General features: G+C 37.0%; 1 protein-coding gene across 1 annotated transcript in view; it reads right to left on the bottom strand.

Moving 5' to 3' along the window:
* The window catches only part of RGS22 (regulator of G protein signaling 22), a 60,124-nt gene that overhangs the window by 15,696 nt on the left and 21,658 nt on the right, over window positions 1-22,770 (bottom strand). Inside the window, exons 11-20 of the mRNA XM_036378960.1 lie at window positions 22,302-22,473; window positions 20,568-20,644; window positions 19,948-20,053; window positions 17,966-18,091; window positions 16,284-16,385; window positions 10,382-10,576; window positions 6,081-6,170; window positions 5,436-5,584; window positions 2,260-2,422; window positions 1,487-1,645 (exon numbers count right to left, since the gene is read on the bottom strand). Coding sequence (XP_036234853.1) covers window positions 1,487-1,645; window positions 2,260-2,422; window positions 5,436-5,584; window positions 6,081-6,170; window positions 10,382-10,576; window positions 16,284-16,385; window positions 17,966-18,091; window positions 19,948-20,053; window positions 20,568-20,644; window positions 22,302-22,473 — 1,339 coding nt within the window. The remainder of the gene's footprint in view (window positions 1-1,486; window positions 1,646-2,259; window positions 2,423-5,435; window positions 5,585-6,080; window positions 6,171-10,381; window positions 10,577-16,283; window positions 16,386-17,965; window positions 18,092-19,947; window positions 20,054-20,567; window positions 20,645-22,301; window positions 22,474-22,770) is intronic.

Below are 22,770 nucleotides of genomic sequence, written 5' to 3'. Positions count from 1 at the left end.
TTTTTAGTTCCTTTGCATAGCTGTATCATAAATACAGACTTGATCCTGCAAGTTCTTTGTAGCTGAATTACACCTCAAACAGAGGGCAGGTTTCCTGAATAAGGACTACATAGCATGCCCACACTGTTTTGTCACTGTGAAATATGAAGCCAGTGGAGAATATCATCTGGTTTCACTTCTTCTAAAATACTTTCTTCAAAGAATCTTTTCATCCTCTGAATTTTCAATAAGAAAGAGAAAAAAGCAATTGGACATAAATGGAGTTAAGAAAAGACTGAAAGCTCATTAGAACTATGTATTTCCTGTAAACTGTTTATTTGAGTTGAATACAGCATTTTCTAAACTACTTGGGCTAATCTCCCTGCCAACACAGTGCAGCAGGTGCAAAAAGAGGCATGAGTTAGCTTCCAGACTTGGAAGCAGCTTAGCCTTATTGGTCTTCTGCCAGGGCTTGTAAAGGAGGCAGAGTTCAGCTAAAAAAAGGCAGAGGGTTAGGATTTTTTTTAAATTTAATTCACATAATCATTGTTAAAATTATAGTTTCTCTTATTAAAACCTGTACTTTTCAGATTGCTTAGTGCTCTGAATCAGTGGAAAATAGTTTATATGCACTTCTGACAACACTTCTGACTACCTTCATGATGTTATAAAGATGAAAGAAAAAAAGTTTTATCAAGCAATGCAGTTGCATATGTGTCCACTTGGTTGAACTTTGAAGTTTCCTTCTGCTATGACATTCACATGTCAGAGCTGTTATGGAAGTGCAAAACACCAAGTCTTTGCCTCTGCCACCAGCAGGATGATCCCCTTACATGGATCACAGCAACAGAGGCACTCATAAAAGGCAGATGTTAGCTCTGCCCATTCCTCAGTCTTCCCAATGAACCAGCAGGAGTGAAAGGCTCCTCACTCCCAGCTGTTTGGCAACTTTCTGAAGTAACCAATAGGAGCAAGGCTTGTAGCAGTTAACCTCCCCACTCCAAAGAATTTCACAAGTCCTGAAGTCGATTCTGCAGGCACTGCAGCTCCAGATGGGAGAATGTGGACAGCATAAGAGAAAGAATTACAGCATGGGAAGCTCACTCATTTGCTTGTGTCCTGGTCCCCTTGGGAAAATTCTTTACACAAAGCAATATTTCTTCAGTGTGCAACTGTATGGCTAAGGCAAAATGGCATAGGGAGAGTGTAGCAGTGCAGCAAAAATTAGGTCACTCTCCTGGCAGGCTGGATGTCAGCAGAGCTAACACCAGCTCCTTCAGAATTGGTATCTAACAATAATACTGTCAGCTTAACTAAGCCTTCAGATGAACTGCCTTCACACTTACCAAGATAAATGTTTCAACCTGTACATGCTACAGCATCTCTTTCAATGTAAACTGAAAGTAATTTGTGGGCTGCTTTTCCTCTAAACCTTTCTACCCCAATGGTAAATTATGAGCCAAACAAAAAACAATGCCTGTATGTGTTGCTGTTGTTAAAAAATTACCTTTGCTTCTTCCTCTGCCCCATGGTGTTCATCTGCCAGGAACAATGGCAGCCATTGTTTTTCTAATCTCTTCTGGACACATTGCTGAACTTGTAGCAGAGCCGCTGCCGAAAGCTGATCAGGAAGGCTTTGTCTCCTTCCTCCACCTGAATGCATTAGCTAAGCAATCCAAATACAATAACACATGACATAAACGTTTGTGTATACCAAAAGTCCTTTATCTCTCTACATCCTTGATTTAGCAAAGCATGAGCTTAACTGTAAGCAAAGCACTTAATGCATGCTTACCCAAGGCTCACATGTACTTTTCATAAAAGGGAACAGATTACATTTGTCCCTACCTATAATAAGATACAGACTCTGGTGAATAATACCCCAGCCTGACCAAGTAAATTGCCTAAGTATCAAGATATATCAGAGCACCACAGCTCAGACTTGTTGTCTGAGCTTTACTGACATACTAAAATAAAAAGCTGGAACAAATCACTGTGCCTGAAAGCTATTTTTACACTTTTTCTGAGCTGTCTTGTACATGCTTTGACTATGGCCTAGATCACAGTTCAGGAGAGATGTTCTGTAAGAGGTAGGGAGGAAAAGCCTGAACAGGAAGGAAGGGACCTATACAACCATAATAGAACCATACTTCTAGCCAAAAATATAGGCAAGATTTGAGGAGATAGCTTGGGGAAAAGCTGGAGCAGACCCACTTGTGGATTTTCATCTCAGTCACAGTCACAGTGACTGTTCTTTATGAATGGCTCTGTGACTGCTACCTCTTCTTGTTGTTCTCTGGTAGCTGGGCTGTTGGGTCCAAAGAAGTACTCATTGTTTAAGTACTTGGTTTTAATGTCTTTCGATTTTTCATCACTTTTTTCTTTATCCTTTTGGAGCATCTTTCTGAAGTCTTCAATATCTAGCCAGCACATGAGATCCATGCTACAAACAAATTTAAACAGAATGTTATTTCAGTATTGAGTTAATTTCATCAACATTCTCGGAAGTTATTAGTTTAACCACAACTATACCATACCAAAGTATTCAAGACCTAAATACCAGGTCAGATTGGGCTGAAATTTTATGACATTTTTTCTCTGCTAGTACCATCTGCTGAGACCATGGCACTTACTGAACAGGCAGAGCAAACTTTTGTCTTAGAGATCTCACTTAGGGTGCCATCTGGAGGTACCCTGAAAGGAGTAACCTCCTCAATATGCCACTGCTAAATCCAGCAGGGACTGTGGACCAGAACCGTCATGCAGAGCTCACAGAGAGAATGAAGAGTGAAACAGATGAGAATTTGAATCAGTACTGAGGCTGTGAGCCCCCGAGAGATGAGTTGACACCTCCTGCTCTGCCTCTTTGTTATATTGCCTGAGAAAGAAGCATGGATGACAGCTGGGAACATCAGCCCAAGAAATCACCTCCTTCCTGCCCCGTGTGAAGCGCTAGAGTTTAAGTCAGTCTGCAGCTGAGCAGATAAAAACTATTAATGGCAAAATTTGTTTCTAGGGCTTTTTGTGGGCTGCTTTCTCATAAATTACCAATTCTATTACTTATTTAATTGGTGACAATTTCAATGATGCAATTCTCAATCTATATATTGTTCATAATGTTTGAGTGTACACTATAAATTTAAATTTGTTTTCATAGAATCATAGAATGGTTTCATTCTCTAAACCAGACAACAGAATAAATGACATATCTACAATTTCAGTTTAATTTATTTGACTGTTTTCTGACAGTATCTTATTAGCTGAAGTTATATGAACATTTTAGTGAGTACATTCATTGTATCTGCAGCAGGAAATATGAAACATTGAATTCAGACAAATCTGTTTCAGTTTTCCATTTGGTTAATCACTGGCTTTTTCAAAACATTAATCTATGAGTAAAATGTTCAAAAGCATCTGACCGATTTAAGAACAGATGTTCTCCTTTCAAAAGTCTTTTGAGACCCTTACAGAACCCCAAGTTCTATTGAGACTGAAATTCTTCCATTTGCTAGTTCATCACAACATGACTAAGTTCACCCAAATGCAAGTGATCCAAATTACTGTGGTTTATGGTGTAACTCCTTGGCATCTACCTATGACAACTGACCAAATACGTGTATCTTTTTAAAAAGTAAAATATATAATGTTCAAGTGTGTTAAACTGTTTAGTGGTGGCTTATCTTGGCATACTGGATCAGGAGGACATCCACAGTCAATTAGCCTGGCAAGACTAACAAGCGATAATTCACTAACCTGAAGTAACACAAATTATCCTGCAATTGTGTGAATATATCCTATACACTTAACAAAGTATTAATTAATGGAGCTTTGCTTAGTTTCTTACCAGAATTTGTGCACAGGTACTCAGCAGCCTGTGCTTCCTGAAACTTGGATCACTTACATTTGGACATTATCAGAACCATAAGTTTTGATAAAAAGGTAAATGATGTGTTCATTGTTTTTTTCTGACATTTTCCAGACTGCATTAGTTCTAGGATCCCTTCAGCTTACAGTACCATTAAGCACCTTTATTGTGGACTCCAGCTGGACTCCAGAGTAACTAGTCTGGACCCAGGCCTAAAACACTGTTGTGAGACTTACTCAAATATCTTTCTTCATTATGAAGGTTTATTTAAAAAAAAAAAAAAAAGGCTCCATAAATTAAACATTTCTCTGCCTGGTTCTACCACTTAAAATGAGACTTTTCTGTGATGAACAAAGCAGGAAATACCAGAGACAATTCAGCATACCTGTCCATGACCTGTTATCTGCTGATTCCTACCATTTCCCCCGTTAGAGAGGAACTCAAGACTAGTGGTCTCTGAACCGCAATGTCTGAAGGGGTGTGCAAGACCATCTTTTGAGGGGCAGCAAGAAAATATTAAAACTTTAGTAGCACATGTATATAATGTATAAAAAATTATACATATAGATATATATATATATATACACATACATACTAGGGTTCCATGCTCAAAAAGTTTTTCCTGATGAGATGCATGAGCAAGAGGTTTGGAGACCACTGTTCTAGACAACTAAACCAGAAGTCACCTGACTATAGGCAGCTAGACCATAAGAATTTCCATCTGAACTCATTATCTGCAGTCCTTTTGTAGTCAGTAATCGTAGGAATGATCCATGCAAACTGGTTTTTAGATTTTACCTTCAGAATTAGGAATATTGTGTCCAGGAGTGTATATTTTTGTCTCTCTGACTACGAAGAGAACCTATGTGATAAGCAGAAGTGATGACACTGAATCTTGGCCAGAGGAGTTTTGTGCCAGATGGCCCTTTCTGGGCAGTTTTGAAAAAGCTGACTAATATCCAATGTAAAGCTATAGCAGTGCTTGACTAGAAGCAACAGCCAATATGCAAAGCATCAACTCATGGGAAGCCCGACTAAAGGAAGGAAGCAACAATTTAAAGACAAAAGAAAGAGTATCAGCTTCTGTTCAGATCTTACTTTTAAAACAAACAGGCTCACCTTTTCGAAGACTCTGCCTGAGATTGTGTCTGCTACAAGCTAGTACTTAAATCTGCTCAGCAGACACAAAACTGTGGTTGCTGTCACACTGTGACAATAACATGCCTGTTTTCTATTTGTACATTTTTATAATAACCAGCTTTAATTTTTAAAATGTACTAAATTGAATCTGTACTAAAAAAGAGAAAATTTTACTCATTATAGGCTAATTGTTCTACTCAGGGGTTTGCCACTAATCAAAGCAGAAACTGAAAACAGAACTGTAATACAAATATGTTTTGACAGGAGAATTTTTACCCCAAACATGTTCAGACAATTCAGTTGTCTGAACAATGTGTCTGTGTGTTTCATAAATATGCAAAAACATTTTTTAAAAGACTAAAATCTGTCAACATTTAGATAGCCAAGATCATTAGCAAATATTTCTTCTGAACTTAGAAACAGGTAAAATAACAATAATGAAGAAACGTACCTAGCAGAATGCTTATCAAGAAAAGCCTGGAACTGTTCTAACTTCTCCTTGTCATGGATCAGGTCAGACAGATTAGGACCTGCCAATTCTTTGGGAGCTTGATGCAAGTGCTGATCTTCTTTGAGAGCCCCCGTGTCAGCAACAGTACTCTGAGGGGAGAAATTATTTTGCTTGCATAACTGCTTTTTTCACCTCTGCATTTTGCTCAGTCTAATAATCCTTGCATTAGATAACTTATCTCTGTAAAATAGCTTTCTAATCACTAAGAAAATAAATTGAGTTAAGGCTCCAGCTCCTAGCAAGCTTTACTTTTATGTTTGCTTTAAACATATCAGTGTCTGCAGGTTCCATAATCAAATAATCCAATATATACCTCTAATTCCCTTGAAATGGAGGCTTTTACTCATGAGTAGGGGCCCAAAACACATTCCACAGACTTTAGGTCTGATGTTGATGGAACTGACAGAAGACCTGTGTATCTAATTAACACAATGGCTGTCAATCAGTCCCCAAAATAAATGGTAGAAATCAGACTATTTGCTTCTCCAAACTGGCATCTGGTCAGCTTTTCATTGCTGATACTCAAAGTGTGAACCCTCTCTGACAGAGAAAGGGTTTGTTTTTGTTAGTAGGTACTTGTCTTACCTCATCCTTCTTGGAACTCACTTGATGCAAAGCCTGGAGCTCTCTAAAGTACATGGAGTCCAGCTGTTGAGTTTCTTCCACCAACTCCACCTAATAAAAATAATATCTTGTATCACCCCTACAGTACACATTATAGAAAGATGGAGAACTACATGGACATTTTGCCAGTGACAGTGGATGGAAAAGAATACATCTGTCAGCAATGAGACTGATGTTTAGAAGAGACAAGAAGTCACATTCTTGTGACAAACAATTCTATCAATAGCTCTGGTAGAATACACTTTTCCCATCTGCGTAGGTTCAGATGCAGATTTCTATAAATAACTACTAAATAACCTAACTACAACTTTAGCCAAATTGATTCAAAAATTGCTAAATTCTAATGTGTACATAATATATTGCGTATGTTTTGCATATATTATATTGTGTATATTGGGTCAGACATACCTGATTGCCTATACCAGCAAATTGTATGTCAAACTGCCCCTGAGAAGCAGAAAAACAGTTCTTAATACTAGGACTCTCAACGGGAAATGCCAAGGAGACAGAGTGCCACAGATTTAGAGAAACAGAAATTTAAGTTGAGAAAGATGTTAAAATAGCTAAACAATAAAGATGAAAGCTTTCTGACTTTCAGTCTTGTCCTATTTCTTAAATTATTTACTGTGTGTGATTTGAATCCATGAAGTTGGCATTTTTAACTTAATTAGAAGCTGTACGTAACTAGAGCAATTCTTCAGTTATGTACAATCAGTAACTGTGAATGAGATACTTGGTGACCTTCCTTGCTGCCTAAACCATTTTAATGCAGATTTTAAGATATTTAGCAAAATCGAGCCAATACCTTACACTGATCTGCATGCCCATTACAAAGATTAGAGAGCTGTGATTGTCTTATACAAGTGTTTATGTGCCAGAGAGAGAAGAGAATGTTTAGAAAAATATTCATTATATTTTCATCTAAATGTGAATACTACACTAATCACTGTGCTATCTGAATGTCTTCAAGTTCAATGTAACTTTATTCCATTGTTATAAGGTGCTTTGGGCTATTCTTTCCCTTAAAAGAAAATACAGTTTAAAATAAATAGTAAAACAATTCAGAACATTTTTTCATAAAGTTTGAAGAGAAAGCAGACAGAGGCAGAATGAGAGTCAACAGTAAAAAGAAACTCTCCTGATTTCTTGTTTCATTTAAAGAAAAAATGTAGAGAGATATATATATATATATTGAACATGTCCCAGATGAACAATTTTGGACTCACCTAATTCTTGATAAAATATCTTGTTTCATTATGGGCCAAATATGTCCTGATATAGAGTAGAACAAAGGGGAAGAGTAGAGCCAGGGACTGAACAAAATACAAAACAGACATTGTCTTTGTGCTTGGGAAGGAGTGTGCCTAACTATCAGCCTGCACCTAGTACAAAGAGACTCTAGTGCCTCCCAGAAGAAGGTCGTTTAATGTCTTTGTATTGTAACTCTTCACAAACACTTGTATTGTGCAGTCAAAAGGATTTTGTTGGGTTTTTTTGTGCTCAAATTAAGATCTTTGTGTTGTTAGAGCACTGAGAAGTCAGCATGTAACCGCACTTGCAAAGGAACACATCCTCCAAACTGAAAGGGCAAGAGATTATCCTCTGGTTAACTTAAGGAGATATAAACTGACACACATATTAATGGACAAGTATATCTCTTCAATTCTTACTTTTCACTAGAAGCAGTGAAAACAGAGAGCTCTAAAGCAGACTCCTTTTTATGCAAAAACGATGTATGAGAACCCTCGGCTGTGCTGATGATTTGACTCAGTGAGGACCGGCAATGGACTCTAGACAACCCTTACAGATAGCACGCACAGAAAATACCCAGCTACAAAAGACTAAAACTAGCCTGATAGAAATTACATAAAATTTTAGATTCATGAAAAGTATCAGTCAATTCCAAGGTGCACTGCAGGTCATAAAGAATTATAGCTGAAATAGTTCAGAAAAAATAATTTATCTGAAAGGTTAGAAAAGACGTTGAAAAGCAAAGAAAATATTTTACAGATGTGTTTGGATTACTAGATTTCATTTCACTAAGTTTCTCAAAGTTTCAAAACTTCTAAAAGATATTATGTTATCACAGGATGAGAGAGAAAGTCCCCTCGTGAATTAAGTAGAAGGTAGAAAATCAAAACCAAAGAAATAAATAACTTTCATTATGGGGTGGGGTTCCTATTGTAGTCTCACAGGGACCTGCACTGAGGTTGTTTTTTAAACATTCAGAAACTATGTGGAAAGGAGGTGAGTGAGGAGACAACAAAGTTTGCAAAATGATTCCACAGAGCAAAAAATTAAATTGACTGTGAAAAGCTGCAGGATAGCAGGACACTTTAGCATCTGTGTGATAAAAGGCCAGCTGAATTCAACAATAATAAACATTAAGTCATTCCAATGAGCTCCAAATTAGGGCTTTCCATTAGTAGTTATTACTTAGGAAGGGAATCTTGGAATCATTGCAGATGGCTATTAGCTTACATTTTGCACATCCACTCAAAGTTCACCAGGAGTCAAAAAGCAATTAGAATGATAGGGACAATTAGGAATGGGCAAAGAGCACAACAGAAAACATGGTTCTGCCACTGGATGATCCCTGGTGCATCCAGACTTTGAGTATTGCTTGCATCTCATCAAAATAATATAATACATACAGATGGGGCAATAAGTGCAACAAAGGTATGGAACACCTTTTGTAAGAGGACAGGTCAAAGTGTCTAGGATTCTTGAGTTTCAGGGAGATCTAAATGAAGTGGGATATCACAGAAACTTGTAAAAGCATAACAACATTGAGAACAGGACAAGATAATAATTGTTCACTTGTTCTTTGTGATATACAAAACTAGGGCACCAGGGGAAATTATCAGGGAGGCATTTCCAAACAAATCAAGATACACATTTTTTCTCCTATTGCATGACTAAACCATGAAACTCACTTCTACAGTAAGGCTGAAGATACACTTTACAGAAACCCATGGAGGAAAAAAATCTCCTCAAAGTCTATTAAAATCAAGAATATGGATAAGACCTCTGTTCCATGAACTTTCTTGGTTGAAAAGTGCTGAAGACAGCTGTATGTCTCTTTTCTGTTCTTACAATCTGTTTTTAAATGTTTAATACTGGCTAGAAGACCAGTCTCAACTGTGATTTTAGGTATCAATTAATCTAGTTTTTCTTACATTCATACATGATACAGAACCAAAAATAGACTGTATTACAAAACTTCTGAAAAAGGAGATTTCAAAATATTTTGCAGTGGGCAATGTGGGAATGTTATTACAAGCTGACAGAAGTATCATCAATAAGTGATGATATTTCCTATAAATTGGAGATGCTTCATCTAACCTCATAGTGAAGAAAAACAGGAACAAGAACCAACTTCCTGCCCTCTCTCTCCTGATTTTCCACTGTAAGTTTCTCCTTCTATTTCCAAGAGAGAGATGCTAAAGACTTGAAATTAGAATCATAGAGTATCCTGAGTTAGAAGGGCCCTACAAGAGCTTTGTATCTTTCTCGTATTGTGGCACCCAGAAGGAGTTTGACCTTCAGCAAGCAACTTGTAGCTAAGTTTACAAATAGCAGAGAGCCACAGCATCCACACCACTGTCATCACCATTTCTTGTTGTTATTGGTCAGAGGCACAGCCAGGATTGCAGCCCTTTCCTCTGACCTCCATGAGCATGCTCAATTCAAACTTTCAGAACATTTTGGGATTAGAACTGAGTACACCTCTGAGCCACTTTTTCAGAGCAACAATCTAAAAAGTGTTTGGGGCAAATACAGCTGAACCACCATGTCACATTTCCTCTATGCTAAGTAGTAACTGCACTTAAATTCTAAACACCAGAAATACCTACAGTCACTGCACTGACACTCAAAAAAACCACCTTACTATGTGCTTATCATTAAAAATACAGAGTGCTTGTGGGCAATCCATCATTAAAAAAATTACTTCTGATCAATGGTACAATTGCAGAAATATGAAACTTCCTGAGTGCAAAGATAAATTTTACCATACAAGATGTGTTTCTCCCCAATTCACAGGCCAAGGAGTCTATGAAGCCCACAGCTTCCTTTCAGATGAGAAGTCTGCTCTCCACAGGGAGCTCAGCCTATTTCAACTTATCAGGATAGAAAGGAGTGAGTAAAACATCTTGTAATACTTCTCCCTTCTGGAGTATAAATACAACAGGGTTCATATAAATGATCTTGTGATTTTTTCCCTGAAATAAGAATTTTTCATGGTGTCATCCAGATATTACCTTTCTATAAGTGTATTTGTCTTCTTCCACCATCTTCATCCATGGTTCCAGCAAAACAGTGAGGATATGTTCTTCTGCTGGGTCAAAAAGGTCCTCAAAAGCTGGGTCAATTTTGTGATAAATCATATTTTTCTTATTCTGATGAAGTCCAGTGTCCATACTGGCAGATGGAGCAATGTAAGTTGCATAAAGGAACTACAATAAAACAGAAGAAAACTGTATCTTAGCCATCATACATTTCAATGGTCACAGACCCTTGAAGGAGAGAATTAATGCATATTTGTCCCCCACTGCCCTGCTGTATGTTCAGAACTAGTATTAGTTCAAAATTCAGTTATTGACATAATTAATCCCCCTGCCATTTTTACTCTTTCTCATTAAAATGGTTAATGCAATTTTCACTTGGAAAATATATTTGGCTGAGACTTAAGATTCAAATAACCACAATTATTACAGCAACTGCACTCCTCATGAAGTCACACTGTTGTTTTGCAGAATATGGGCTGGGCCAACTAGTGAAGGCATCTTACTTCTTCTAAGAGATGTCATTTGTAAATTTGAGATTAAAATTAATGAAAAATGATACTATTTCATTCTTTGTGGAGGCTCTCTTTGATGGCTTTTTGAAAATGGTGAGACACTTATTACTGTACATGATCCATGCAGGAGATACCACTGCACAGCTGAGGTCTAAGCCCTTACCAAAACAAGAATCACAACATGCTTCTTATCTGAAGCACAGAGTTTGCCATTCAACATGTACAAGGAGCAGAAAACTGAACCTGGAGAGTATTTCCTTCTCCCTAACAGCTCATCCTTGAAGCACAGAGTAATTTTTAATTTTTTTTTATACAGTCCCCTATGTAAAACTCTTGTTTTCTAAATGTTTTGTTAAACATGCTATGAAAATGAACATAGAAAACTCAGAGTAAAACACTTTTTTTTCCCCAGGAATATCTTGGAAAAATAAATTCCGTAATGGCTTCCTAAAGCTTCATGATTATGACTTCAGCTAGGAACTCAAGTAAAAAAAGATTCTGCCAAATATATTTCATATCCTTATAAATATTTTCTCTTCTTCATATTGTGAAAGTCTAACTATATTTCAAACATACAGTCAGGGACCAGATTAGCAGCACAAATCAGAATCTTTCTCTAGGATAGCATTGACAAGTCCATCTTCACTTTATTATCACACAGGTTTGACAATGAAGAATTCAGGATTCTTATAATTCTCATTTTCCTTATGTTACTAAAATCCAGCTGTAACTAGCAGATGTTCAAAGCAATAGAAGGGAAGAAAAGAATATGTTTACTCTGTGTTCAAGTAGTAATAAAACATTGGTGTGCTTAGATTTCAAGCACAAGGGGAGAATGTTTGAGTACATTAAATAATGATGTTTCTGTTCGTTTTAAATTAAATGTTGATTTATTAGACTCTCAAACAGCAACAGTAATAGACTATATCCCCATTATTTTGGACCTTTACAATTTGAAACAAACCCTTTAGATTCTCCTGGTGTTAGGTCACAGAGGAATATAGGGCTATGATGGCTGACATCCATCCCCCAGTTAGCTCTTGTTATGATTACTGTATTTATTGTGCATGCAGGATTCTACACTCCTTCCACTTTTCTACATTTTCCATGCAAACAAAAATGGTTTGTGCCTACTGTGCCTATTGTTATCAGTGCAATAATGATATGCAGGTGCAAGGTGTAAGAGAAATAGAAGATCCATAGGAAGAGTCTTACCTGAAAGCTAAAACTACATTTATCCTAAATTAAACCCTTCTCAGTAAATCTCTAAGTACACTGAAATTTAACAGCTTTAATTAGATTCACAGTGATTTCAAAAGTTGAAAGTTACTTTGAAGAGGCCTAACACTAGGAAAGTTTCAGTTAAATCATGTTAAGTCTGATCCAAAACATTTAACGTATAAGATTAGCCAAATTGGAGGGGCCAACTCCAATGATATCAAGATGTGGTATCTTTAAAAACAGCCTTTTTAAAAAGGGGTTAACCATTTCAGTTGTCATTAGGACTACATTGCTCTACCTGTTACGACTTACCACACAAGGGATCTGTAAATTAGTAATAAGCTTCAAAAATATGTCCTCAATATTTTAGCACAGATTAACCTGGTTCCTTAAGTGAATGAACATTTGAGCATAGTTTTAAGAACAAAATAAAAACAAATACACCACTAGTTTCTTGGCTGGAATTCCCTTCCCCTATGATTTTGTTAACTTGAGTACATTTTCTACTCTTCTTTAGAGATGGCAAAAATGTCAGCCTATCAAGTCAGAAATTGTCCAGACTAAGAAGTGTTGACCAAAAGCTATTGACAACCTGCTCACACCAGCACTGTTGTAATATGTTGCCACATTAGGGACTGCCTTTGTAGGCTGCTCTACCTGCAGAGCTGCCCCCAGTTCTTTAAAATTTCACATGCAAAACCAGAACATAGTAAGGACAGATATTTGTCTCCAGAACCAATAGCTAGGGCTGGCAATACACATGAAGCAAAAATTTAAAGGTGGTTAAGCTAGCTAGAGGAATGCACTTTTCCAAACTCAAAGAACCAAATTCTCAGTGGTGTAATCATTATGGCCTCTTCATTTGAAGGATGCACATTTGCAGTGTCAGAGGATTTGGCATCTTTTTACTTAAATTCTCACAAGAATCCATTGCAGTGGTATTTGACCAAGTAAGTGAATATATGCACTTGCAGATAGGAGAGAAATGAGTAGTAGCTTTCATCCCTGTGTCCCTTGCATCAGAGTTGAGGTGCATCTGTAATCTGCACAGATTCAATTGCAAGGACTGCTGGAAAAACAACTGAGAAGAGTTCTAGACATGTCAAAAAAGAGGAAAAGTGTCTGTTCACAGCCTTCAACACTGGGCAATGCAGTTTGAAAGACACATTTTATAAAAAGGAATAATCATAGTGTCTTTTTATTCCATTGTCATGGAATTCCTGAGGTTTTCTCATTCTCAGTGGAATATTGAAACCATTATATTGGTCAATCTCCTAAGGGATGAACAAGAAAAATTACATTAAATTAACTTAAAGGTTAACAAATTCATACAAAAATCTGAAGCATAGGACATCAAGTGCATATCAAACTTTGTTGATTCATTGTTTTGTTCCTATTGAAAAACACAAGATTTTTTTCTACCTGCCAGCTAAAAATTCTCCTATAAATGTAAGTATGTTATGGATTGAACCCAAAACCTTATCTGGAAATTTGTCTGATTGCATATTAGAATTACTTACAATTGCACAAACCTGGTTATACAAAATGCTTAGAAAATTCAGATTAAGACTTTGGCCTCATTTTATGACTTTCCAAATTGGGGATTGTACAGGCCTTGGGCTCTGGTGTGAATTCATCCCCAGATGAGAAGGCTTTGATAAGCAATTTCAGAATGACTGGAGTGAAGCAAGAAATGTGAGAAAGATTTAAGTCCAAGTGCTTTGTACTGCTGCCCAAAGGAATGGATATTGCTCTGCTCTAAACGAGCGCCTTGTGCAGCTGCTTGGCAGAATGATGTGATGGAAGCATGCAATGCACTGGCTGGTGTTGAACAGAGAGGCTAAACTGCCTTAACCTCCATCATCACTCTCCACTAACATAAATCTTGTATCTGACCCTAAAAGTCCACAGTAATGAAGACTCCCTTTATCTAAATTGATTCTAGCATTAAAATATCGTATTTCCCACAACTGCATTAAATTTTCTAATTCTAAACAAATTTTTAAAAAATTAAACCCCAACATTTTATGTTTCTTTATCAGTTTTATTTTCAAATTTTTTTACACTTGTGTGCATATGTTTACAGTGAATAACCACGTGTGTTCCTGGGTGATTACCAGTACTTGTCATTATTCTTATCCATCAAATTTCATTCTCACTGTAGTTTCTTTCCCCAGGTGAATGCCTATATACTTTGGAAAGCGTTTTATTACTCTATCATAAAGCTGAAATAGCAATGCCTAACAAATGAAACAATGAGTAGCAGATACACAGCAATCAAGGTTTGTTCTTGTTTCTAACAGGAAGCAGGCAGCACACATACGGAACACTCTGTTTGTCTCTACATGTCTCTTTCTGTAATAAATAGTAAAATATATATGACAATGTGTCATGTGAATCTGATTCACATTCTCTTAGGAGTATTTGGAGTGACTGTCTTCTTGTGCCAAAGGTGAGTGCAGAATTTGGGAAGGCATCCCTTTCGTAAGCGGACTCTGAAGATTGGTTGCAGCTTGACTCTTTACAGTGTTCCAACGAAAACAAGTATAATTTTTCTGCAGCCTTAAAAGGCAAGCTTGAAAATGATACCAAATGTCGCAGCACATGTGTTGATTTGTTATGTTACATTTCAGCTGTTAGTTATGCTAATGGAACAGTTTCACATATTTAGTTTTGATGTATTTACTTTCATGGCTATGTGTATATACTGTCTGCAATTGCCTGGTAACACTGATTGTATGATGTTCTGCTGTCACCACCAGGCCAGCACTGGAAATAAGATTACTAAAAAAGACCTGGGCCTTAAATTTTCAGACATGCAACCACTACAAAAAGAATGTAAACTGGTGTGAAATGAAACCAAAATGAAAACCATCAGAGACTATAAGGTGAGCTTTGGCCTGCAATAAAACACATAGGAAAATGGTGATACAGAATAGATATGGTCAGCTTGGTGTGAGGAGGTCCCCAGCCACACACAGGCATGGACTGATGTAGGAGACAGTCAGACTTAAGGGGACATTCAGTTGCCCACAGCCTCAGGCCATAAAAAGAGCTGGAGGGGAAAACAACTAAATAGGGTAATGGTTCAGTTTACCCAGTATGAGACAGGAGAGGGAGGAACCCATGCCTTGGCCTCTACTTGGAGTTTCTGTACAAATAACACTGATTTAGATGAGAATTCTGGACAAATATGCAAACTTCTGTTATTTTCCCAGTAAAACCTCCAAGAAGCAAAAGAAGACAAATTCAAGAATGTCCAGATGCTTAGGAACATGTCATATAAAGAGATTATTCTCACCTGCCCTCTACAGATATTTGTTCCAATGATATGTGAAGTAGTTTTGCTCTATTACAGTATATATTGAAATATGTGGATAGGATACACTCCTACACAAGGTTTAGAGAGGAAAATCAGAACAAAGTTTCACAAAGTGATTTTAAAAGTTCCTTGTAGTTCTTCTAATGATATCACACTGTTGCAGTTTCTTTCCCTGATGGAATCAATCTACTCTGCCTTCAGCACCACGGTGGGCTAAGTGCATGCTCAATTAAAATACTCTTTTATAGGAAATATCAGTTCCACTTAACATTAAATGAGCGTCTAAAGATCTGTTTAGGGGGATGACAACCATGGTAAATATAATAATGAAACCCTGACAATCATAAAAATTGAACAGAGCTAACAAAGATCAATTTTCATTATTGAGGTCATTATCTGAGGTCTGTACTATGAGATCTGCAATTCTTACCCACATAGGAGATGGAAGGAAAGGTACAGCACAATTAGTTGGTTTAGAAAAAACACTATCTCTGATGTTAACACTAAGCAGACAGTTTCCAAATATGACTCAGTGTAGCAAAGGGGAGTTTAGGTAAACTGAGTATAATAGATAAAACTGGGAACAGGCTGCAGAGCTTGGAAATCAAACTATGCATGTTTAATGTTTGAATCAAGAAATTCCATGGAAACAATCCAAAGAGCTTCTTTTATTGCCCACAACACAGATTTACTTTGGTGTGGGTTGTCAAGTTTTGGAAACTTTTCTATCTTCTTTTCAGTCTTTACACTGAACAAATGCATTTGTGAAGGGAACTAATAAATGTATTTTTGAAAGAAAAACACATTATTTACAACTTACTTGAGCTTGCTGGCATATTTGAAAAGGTTGAAGGGTTTCTTGGTAAAAAAGCTGATGATAAGCCTGTAGGTCAAACCAAAAGTACACGCAGTTCTTCCATAACTAGAGATGAAAAATATTGTAGGTTATTGCTACCCAAATATCACAATTTTATAAAAAATTTACTTTCCAATGCAAGTAATTATTTAGCTCCTTGGGGTCATCATAAATCAAGCTCAATTTAAAATGGATTTAATCTTCTTTTGCATACTGGCAGAAGAACAACATATTTCATAGCATTGTCACAGTGATACTCTATCTTTTATTGTATCCTTTATGCATAATTGGCCATTAAAATTGTTAACGTTGTAGTTAACATTTGAAGAGTAACCCCATTTCAGTGGCATAAAGCCAGTGCTAAAGAAGAGATGCTGATAATGGACATGCAGAGTTTGTGCCATGGCAAAATAGGGTTTTGCAGCAAAAACCAAAATAATTAAATAGTGTGTACTTGACACATTGTACTGGGATTATCATTACATTTTTATTACATGCATTTCTGAGACCCAGAGTCGTGGCCTCATTTCATAAATTCAAACAAACAGCAAAAGATCTTTCAGAAGTCTAGATCTTTCCCCAAGTCCTCTGTTTTAATCATGTTTTTATGGGGTTTAGACTTTAAAAATACCCTGAAACCCCCATCACTAACCAATAAACAATGCATTCCAAAAAGGTAGGGATGGGGAACTTTGTTCCACAAACTGTAGTCTTCCAGACCTGAAACATGAGTGAAATAGAAATAGGCTTCACAGCTGAAGAGAAAACTTTAAGCAAATAATTTTGAAAGGAGCCTGGCACCTGGAAAGGGTAGAGACACTTGGGTGGTTGCCTATCTCCAATGGAAAAATAAGTTTCTTTCATTTAGATTTCTTTCTATGCACATTTAATAGTTTTAGCTGAAGGTATTTAGCTTTGGAAACATTAGATCTTGCCTTCTAGAAGCCAGAGGCACTTCTAGCTACTGCTGCTGGATTCTGGGTTGTGCTAGTGGTGAAACAGATGTCCATCTTGATTGCATTCAAACCTCCCCTAAAGACTCAATTTTTCTGCAAAGCCACTAAACACTAACTCAATATGCATAAACTGTTCCAATTCAATCCTCAATTTACACCAAGCAATGAATGATACATGTGCTGACTACATAGAAGAAATAGTGTTGTATGTCTCAGAAATACAAGGAGATTCATGGAAGCATAAGAAAGTTTTCAAAATATTGAAGATTTTGGACATCACTAACCCAAAAAGTAAGAAGAAATCAAATTATTGTTAGTAATAGCACAGCAGGTTTCCCATCTTATTTTTAAAAATGGTTTTTGTGGGTTAAGACCTCTTTTTTTTCTGCCAAGTTAACGGTTAACTTTTAAAAATTAGTAGCCTTTTTTTTATCCCTGATGGTACAATAAGAATTCCAATGGGTTTGAGACAGTAAGAATCTGACAGCTTGGTTAAGACCTGTCATTAGTTTGCATATATACGTGAACAGTTTATTATTGTTGAGGGATTGAAGTCTCACAAGTAATAACTCATCCAGTCATCAATCTTTCTTTCTCCATTTCTTTTTTTTTTCAGTCTGGCTGCCCTCTATAACTTGGCATTCAGTCAATTGTGGACTAAATTATCACAGAGTAGGAAAATATTCATACCTTATTCCCCGACTTCTCACAGAATTGTGTGAAGTAGTAGCCTGCTCTGTTCTCCAAATAAAGAGACTGCAGCATGCTTTCAATTCCTGATCCCCTGAAGACAACACTGCTAGCAACACTTTTTCCCTGGACAAATAAAACATAGTTACACAGCAAGGAATAACAGGCTTTCATTATTTTCAAATGTCACTACATTGCAAAGGAAGGCCATGAAGTGTGTTCAATTAGTATCTTCATCCCAAGGAAGTAGACTCCATTTTCTACTACATATGCAATTGATCATGGCCCTTACCACCATTTTCCCACTAAATATTCACATCCAATGGAATAAATCTGATGACTGAAGACATTTAGAGAAGCTAAGTGATTATAGCATCCCTTAGGTGGTTCCTCAATACTTAAAACAGAAAAACAAACCTGGCCTTAATTCTGTCATTAAGTCTTTAGCTCTGGGGAATTCCAGTGATACTCAACGACATCAGTTAGCTGTCAAAGGTTGTCTCAGCTCAGGCTACCGTGTTTTGAATTAAGAGAAGTTAAGAGGTGGCTATTTGGTCAAGATTCAAAACATTTAACTATTATGGAACAAAAGATACATCTTCTGGGGTTACACCACTGACACAAGCAACAAAATCATGAGGAATTTAGTGAGCCAGAAATCCGTGCTCATTACCACAGCTAGCTCCCAGAGCATTTGAGGAAGAATACATCCATTTTGTCAAGGCTCACAGAGAAGGCAGAAGAGGCTTCTGTAAGTAAATTAGCTTCTGATGATCACAAGAGAGAAATTATGGCTGATTTGCTGTCTCTGATAGCAGAAGTGGAAGCAGATGAGTGTGGTGGCTGGCAATCAGCTTCTCTCCAAACAGTAACAAGGATGGAGAAGGGCAGGAGGAAACCAGACTTTTGAAGCAGAGTAGGAAGATCTCCCTCCCCAGTATGAAGTTAAACTATGAATCCCTGCATTCCCCTTTGCTTCATATTTGTGATGGCAAACTGTGAGGTCTTGACTGTAGGTTCCAGTCTAACCAGTGTAAATGTATGATGTTTTCTTCTGTTGGTAAGAGGGAAACTGCGTATGATGTATAAAAACTAATAGTTCATGGTGTGAACTTTTGCTGAATATACATTCCTAACTGCAAATGTCCCCAGATTGCAAAGACTAACCTTTTTTTCTGTCAAAAACAACAAGGTAAAATGATTGCAGTGAAGAAATGAATAAAGTGTGATTTTGAAGTGCAAAACAAACAAGCATGTACTCAAGTGCTTAGCAAACTCCATGCACATGTGGGTGGGCCCAGATTCCTTAAATGATTTTTTTCTTTTAGTTGTGAGGCTATGGGTATCAATAACTCCATGAAAGACCAGGCTGTTTTGAGACCATTCCACAAACAAGAAAGTTTCTGGATATATTTTAGATTGCCAGATGTTGACATCTCATATGTTTGATTTGTCAGCATTTTAGCAGTTATTGAGAAAAGGCTCATCTGTGCAGCCTGTCTCTCTTGAGGTTTGCTCAACTATTGCTTAGCAGGCAATAATTCAACAAAGAAAAGAATGAAGTACACAAGCAATAAAGAGGGATTGTACAAATGAACCTTCTTCCTCTTTGAATGTTATAATTTTAATGACTTTCTAAGGCAGATTCAGTTTTCTCTGTAAGTCTGATATACTTTCCTAGGCAATGATTCCACTGAAGCATTTATCCAGAGCGTTTTCCATCATAGCCTACTGAACACATGGTCACTATGGAGAAGATCCACACTTTCTAGTGAAAATAAACCTCTCTGTGTGCCATGATTTCCTATCCAATAGGTGACAGATACAAGAGAGAAAATGCTGACATTCTAATGATACCTCTACATAAAGCATTGACATTCATAAAATTAAACCAAGTTCTCTCCATTTTTGACTACTTTATACTGCAGAATAAAGTGTTAACCCATGATTCAAGACAAGTAATATTTTCAAGCCATACTTACATGGAGAAGCTCAGCATAAGTGTACTTTCTATGACCCTGGTATTCTGAGTCTTTGGTCCCATCCAGAGCTAAGCTATGAATCACGTCTGTGCTCACTGACATTGGCCTGGATCACAAACAAAAAAATCTTCAATAGATATTTAAGAAAAATCTAAGGCTGCTTATAGAATAAATAAATAAAAAGGGGCAAAAAACTGGTGTAATGATAAAGTGAATAGAGAGGAAAAAGTACATGGAGTTTAAATTTACAATGAAAAAAAATGTAGAAGAATACCTTTTTCATATTGCTCTGTGGAAATCATTGGCATAGATAGCATGACTCTGAGGGTTAGCATTTGTGACACGTTAAAAGAATATGAATATGTAGAATATTGACTATTACATAAGAGAAAACATTTGTATTTGGGGAAATAAACTCTTTTGTGTTGTGGCATGAACAAGCGAGAAACTCATCAGCCAGGGAGGAATTCTCCATGCAAACAATCTGTACCATAACTGTGCTTCACTAGGCAGATAACTGTAATAAAGTATTAATGAAAACAGTAGAATCTAAAATACTTCCATAAATATTTGAGGTATATTGCTGTGCAGAAAGATACACAAGGAACTTTAGTACTTACCGCATTCTAATGCTAGAAATATCATCCCTTTGGAGAATCTGACTTCCTGTGAGAATAGGTAGTAATCCTGATGATCTCTTCAAAGAGAAATTTGGTTTAGTTAGTTTTAATAAAATTGTTGGTGAGTTTGTTCTACTTTTCTAAAAGACATTACAGAAAAATAAGGAAATTCTGATTATTTTTCCACCTTTGTGTTTTCTTAACATGTTCTCACTGACTCGTCAAAAACAGTCAAGAGTTTCCAAGAGTATTCTTCCTTGACAATCACAATATGTGAAATGGCAAGTTGCAAAATTTTCTGAATATTTTTCAAGATTTTTCAGCATACCTTAATAACCACTACAGCTTAGAAAATAAATTTTTAGCAGGTGGAAATATGCTACAAGCACACTGTACAGAACGACAGAGGATGTCAGGTGAAGAGCATGTGAACATGTTTTGTGAAACTTTAGGAAGATTATCTTAAGTCAGCTCACTGTAAGAGAGATACAATCACTCAGAGTGGGAGAGAAAGGGGTCATTCTGACACACCATCACTTATTATTTTGAACAAAATCATACTCTGACCTTTTGGAGATGCCAATTGCATTCAGAGTGCCCTCAGAAATTCACCCAGAGCTGCTGCTTTACCTAAGCTCTTGCAAGCACAATGTAGTTAGAAGATTCAAAAGTCCAAATTTCTTGTAGGAAAAAAGAAATAATATCAAGAAATGGGCCATTTGGTGACTCTGTGAATGTTCATGGTACCAGATCCTAATTTGTGTCAAATTCAACAGGGACTGAGAAACCTGCAGGTTCCTGTCTGCCTGACCTACAGCTAGTCCTGGCTCATTAGCACACCTTGTGAACTGGTCACTGTAAGACACAGGTGCTTCTTGCTCCCATTTCTGCCATGATCACCAGGAACATGGCTTCTGAATCCAGTTTCTTCTAAACAGGAAATCTGTCCCACTATTTTCCTCCATTATCTCCATGAATCAGATTTCAAAGGAAGTAACTGTAGCCCCAAACTCTCCAACCTAAAGTAACAGAGGTTACTGACAGAGTGTGCTGACAAATCTGTGGCATCGCCTATACAGTTCTTGATACTGGAACCACAATTTCAATCCACATTCTCCAAATACCAAGTATCCTGAGGCTTAACACTGTATTGCTGAAAATCTGTAGTTTTTATTGCAGTTACCTCTCACACTCAGGCTTTCAAGGAAGAAAAGTGACAAAACTGAACTGGCCACCTATAAGCTACAAACTGTGAAAAGGTCTGTTGAGTGGCTCATGGCCCTCTGTAGAAACTGTGTAACTGTGTAACTGATTGAAGGAGCTGTAGTGATAGAAAATGAGCAGAATTCTGCCATTTTTACAGACATGAGGAATAGATCCAGGTTAACTGCAGTGAAGTTATAAGAATTACTCTGGATTAAGACAAGGCTGAGTGGTGAAGCTGCATTGCTAGAGACTTAATTTTGCAGTTCTGAGAACTTCCAGCTAAAATATCTATCCAAGGACTTAGAAAATAGCCAGGGGGTAACTGAGAAGATAATTTGACTCAATTTATAGCAACTTTTTGCATGAAGTATAATGAAATTTTATTGCATTTTTATATGTAACCATCTTCAATATACCAGCTGGCTAAATATTTCCTAAAAAACCTTGTTCTTGCTCCATTGAATTCAAGGAGTTTTGTCATTATTTTTGACAGGAAAAAGCTCTGTTTTCCAATGTGATCCTACTTACCTGAAGAAGGGAAGGTGGTATGTCAGACTTTTGGGTCAATGGCAACAATGATACTATTTGTGGGAAAGGATCAACATCCATTCTTGGCCTCTCTTGACATGTGTGCCAGAACTTCAGTTTTGCACTGGCAGCATCTATTGCTGTTGAATGAGTGACACAAAATCTGGGACCCCTAGGGAGAAAAAAGCTAATAAGTAGAACTTTCCAAAGTAATGAAACAATGAGCTGTTTGGCTTTGTTTTTTTCAGTGATGTTGTTTACTGTACCAAGACATGGTGCTATATGCACCGAGGATTAAAAATCAGTTAGTGTCAAAAGTGTGCTTAGATACTGCATGCTTCCAAATCTAAAACCAAACTACACATAAGTAAAATTAGGTTACAAATTCTGCACCATTACAAACCCTTCTATCAGTCTGCAGGAAGGTATGCCCCATCCATCCTACAGCAAAGCATAGGAAAGGATTTTA

The sequence above is a fragment of the Molothrus ater genome, chromosome 1 (genome assembly GCF_012460135.2).
Source record: "Molothrus ater isolate BHLD 08-10-18 breed brown headed cowbird chromosome 1, BPBGC_Mater_1.1, whole genome shotgun sequence".
NCBI lineage: Eukaryota > Metazoa > Chordata > Aves > Passeriformes > Icteridae > Molothrus > Molothrus ater.
Note: the sequence above shows the minus strand (reverse complement) of the source record. Positions and strands in the feature narration are given on the sequence as shown.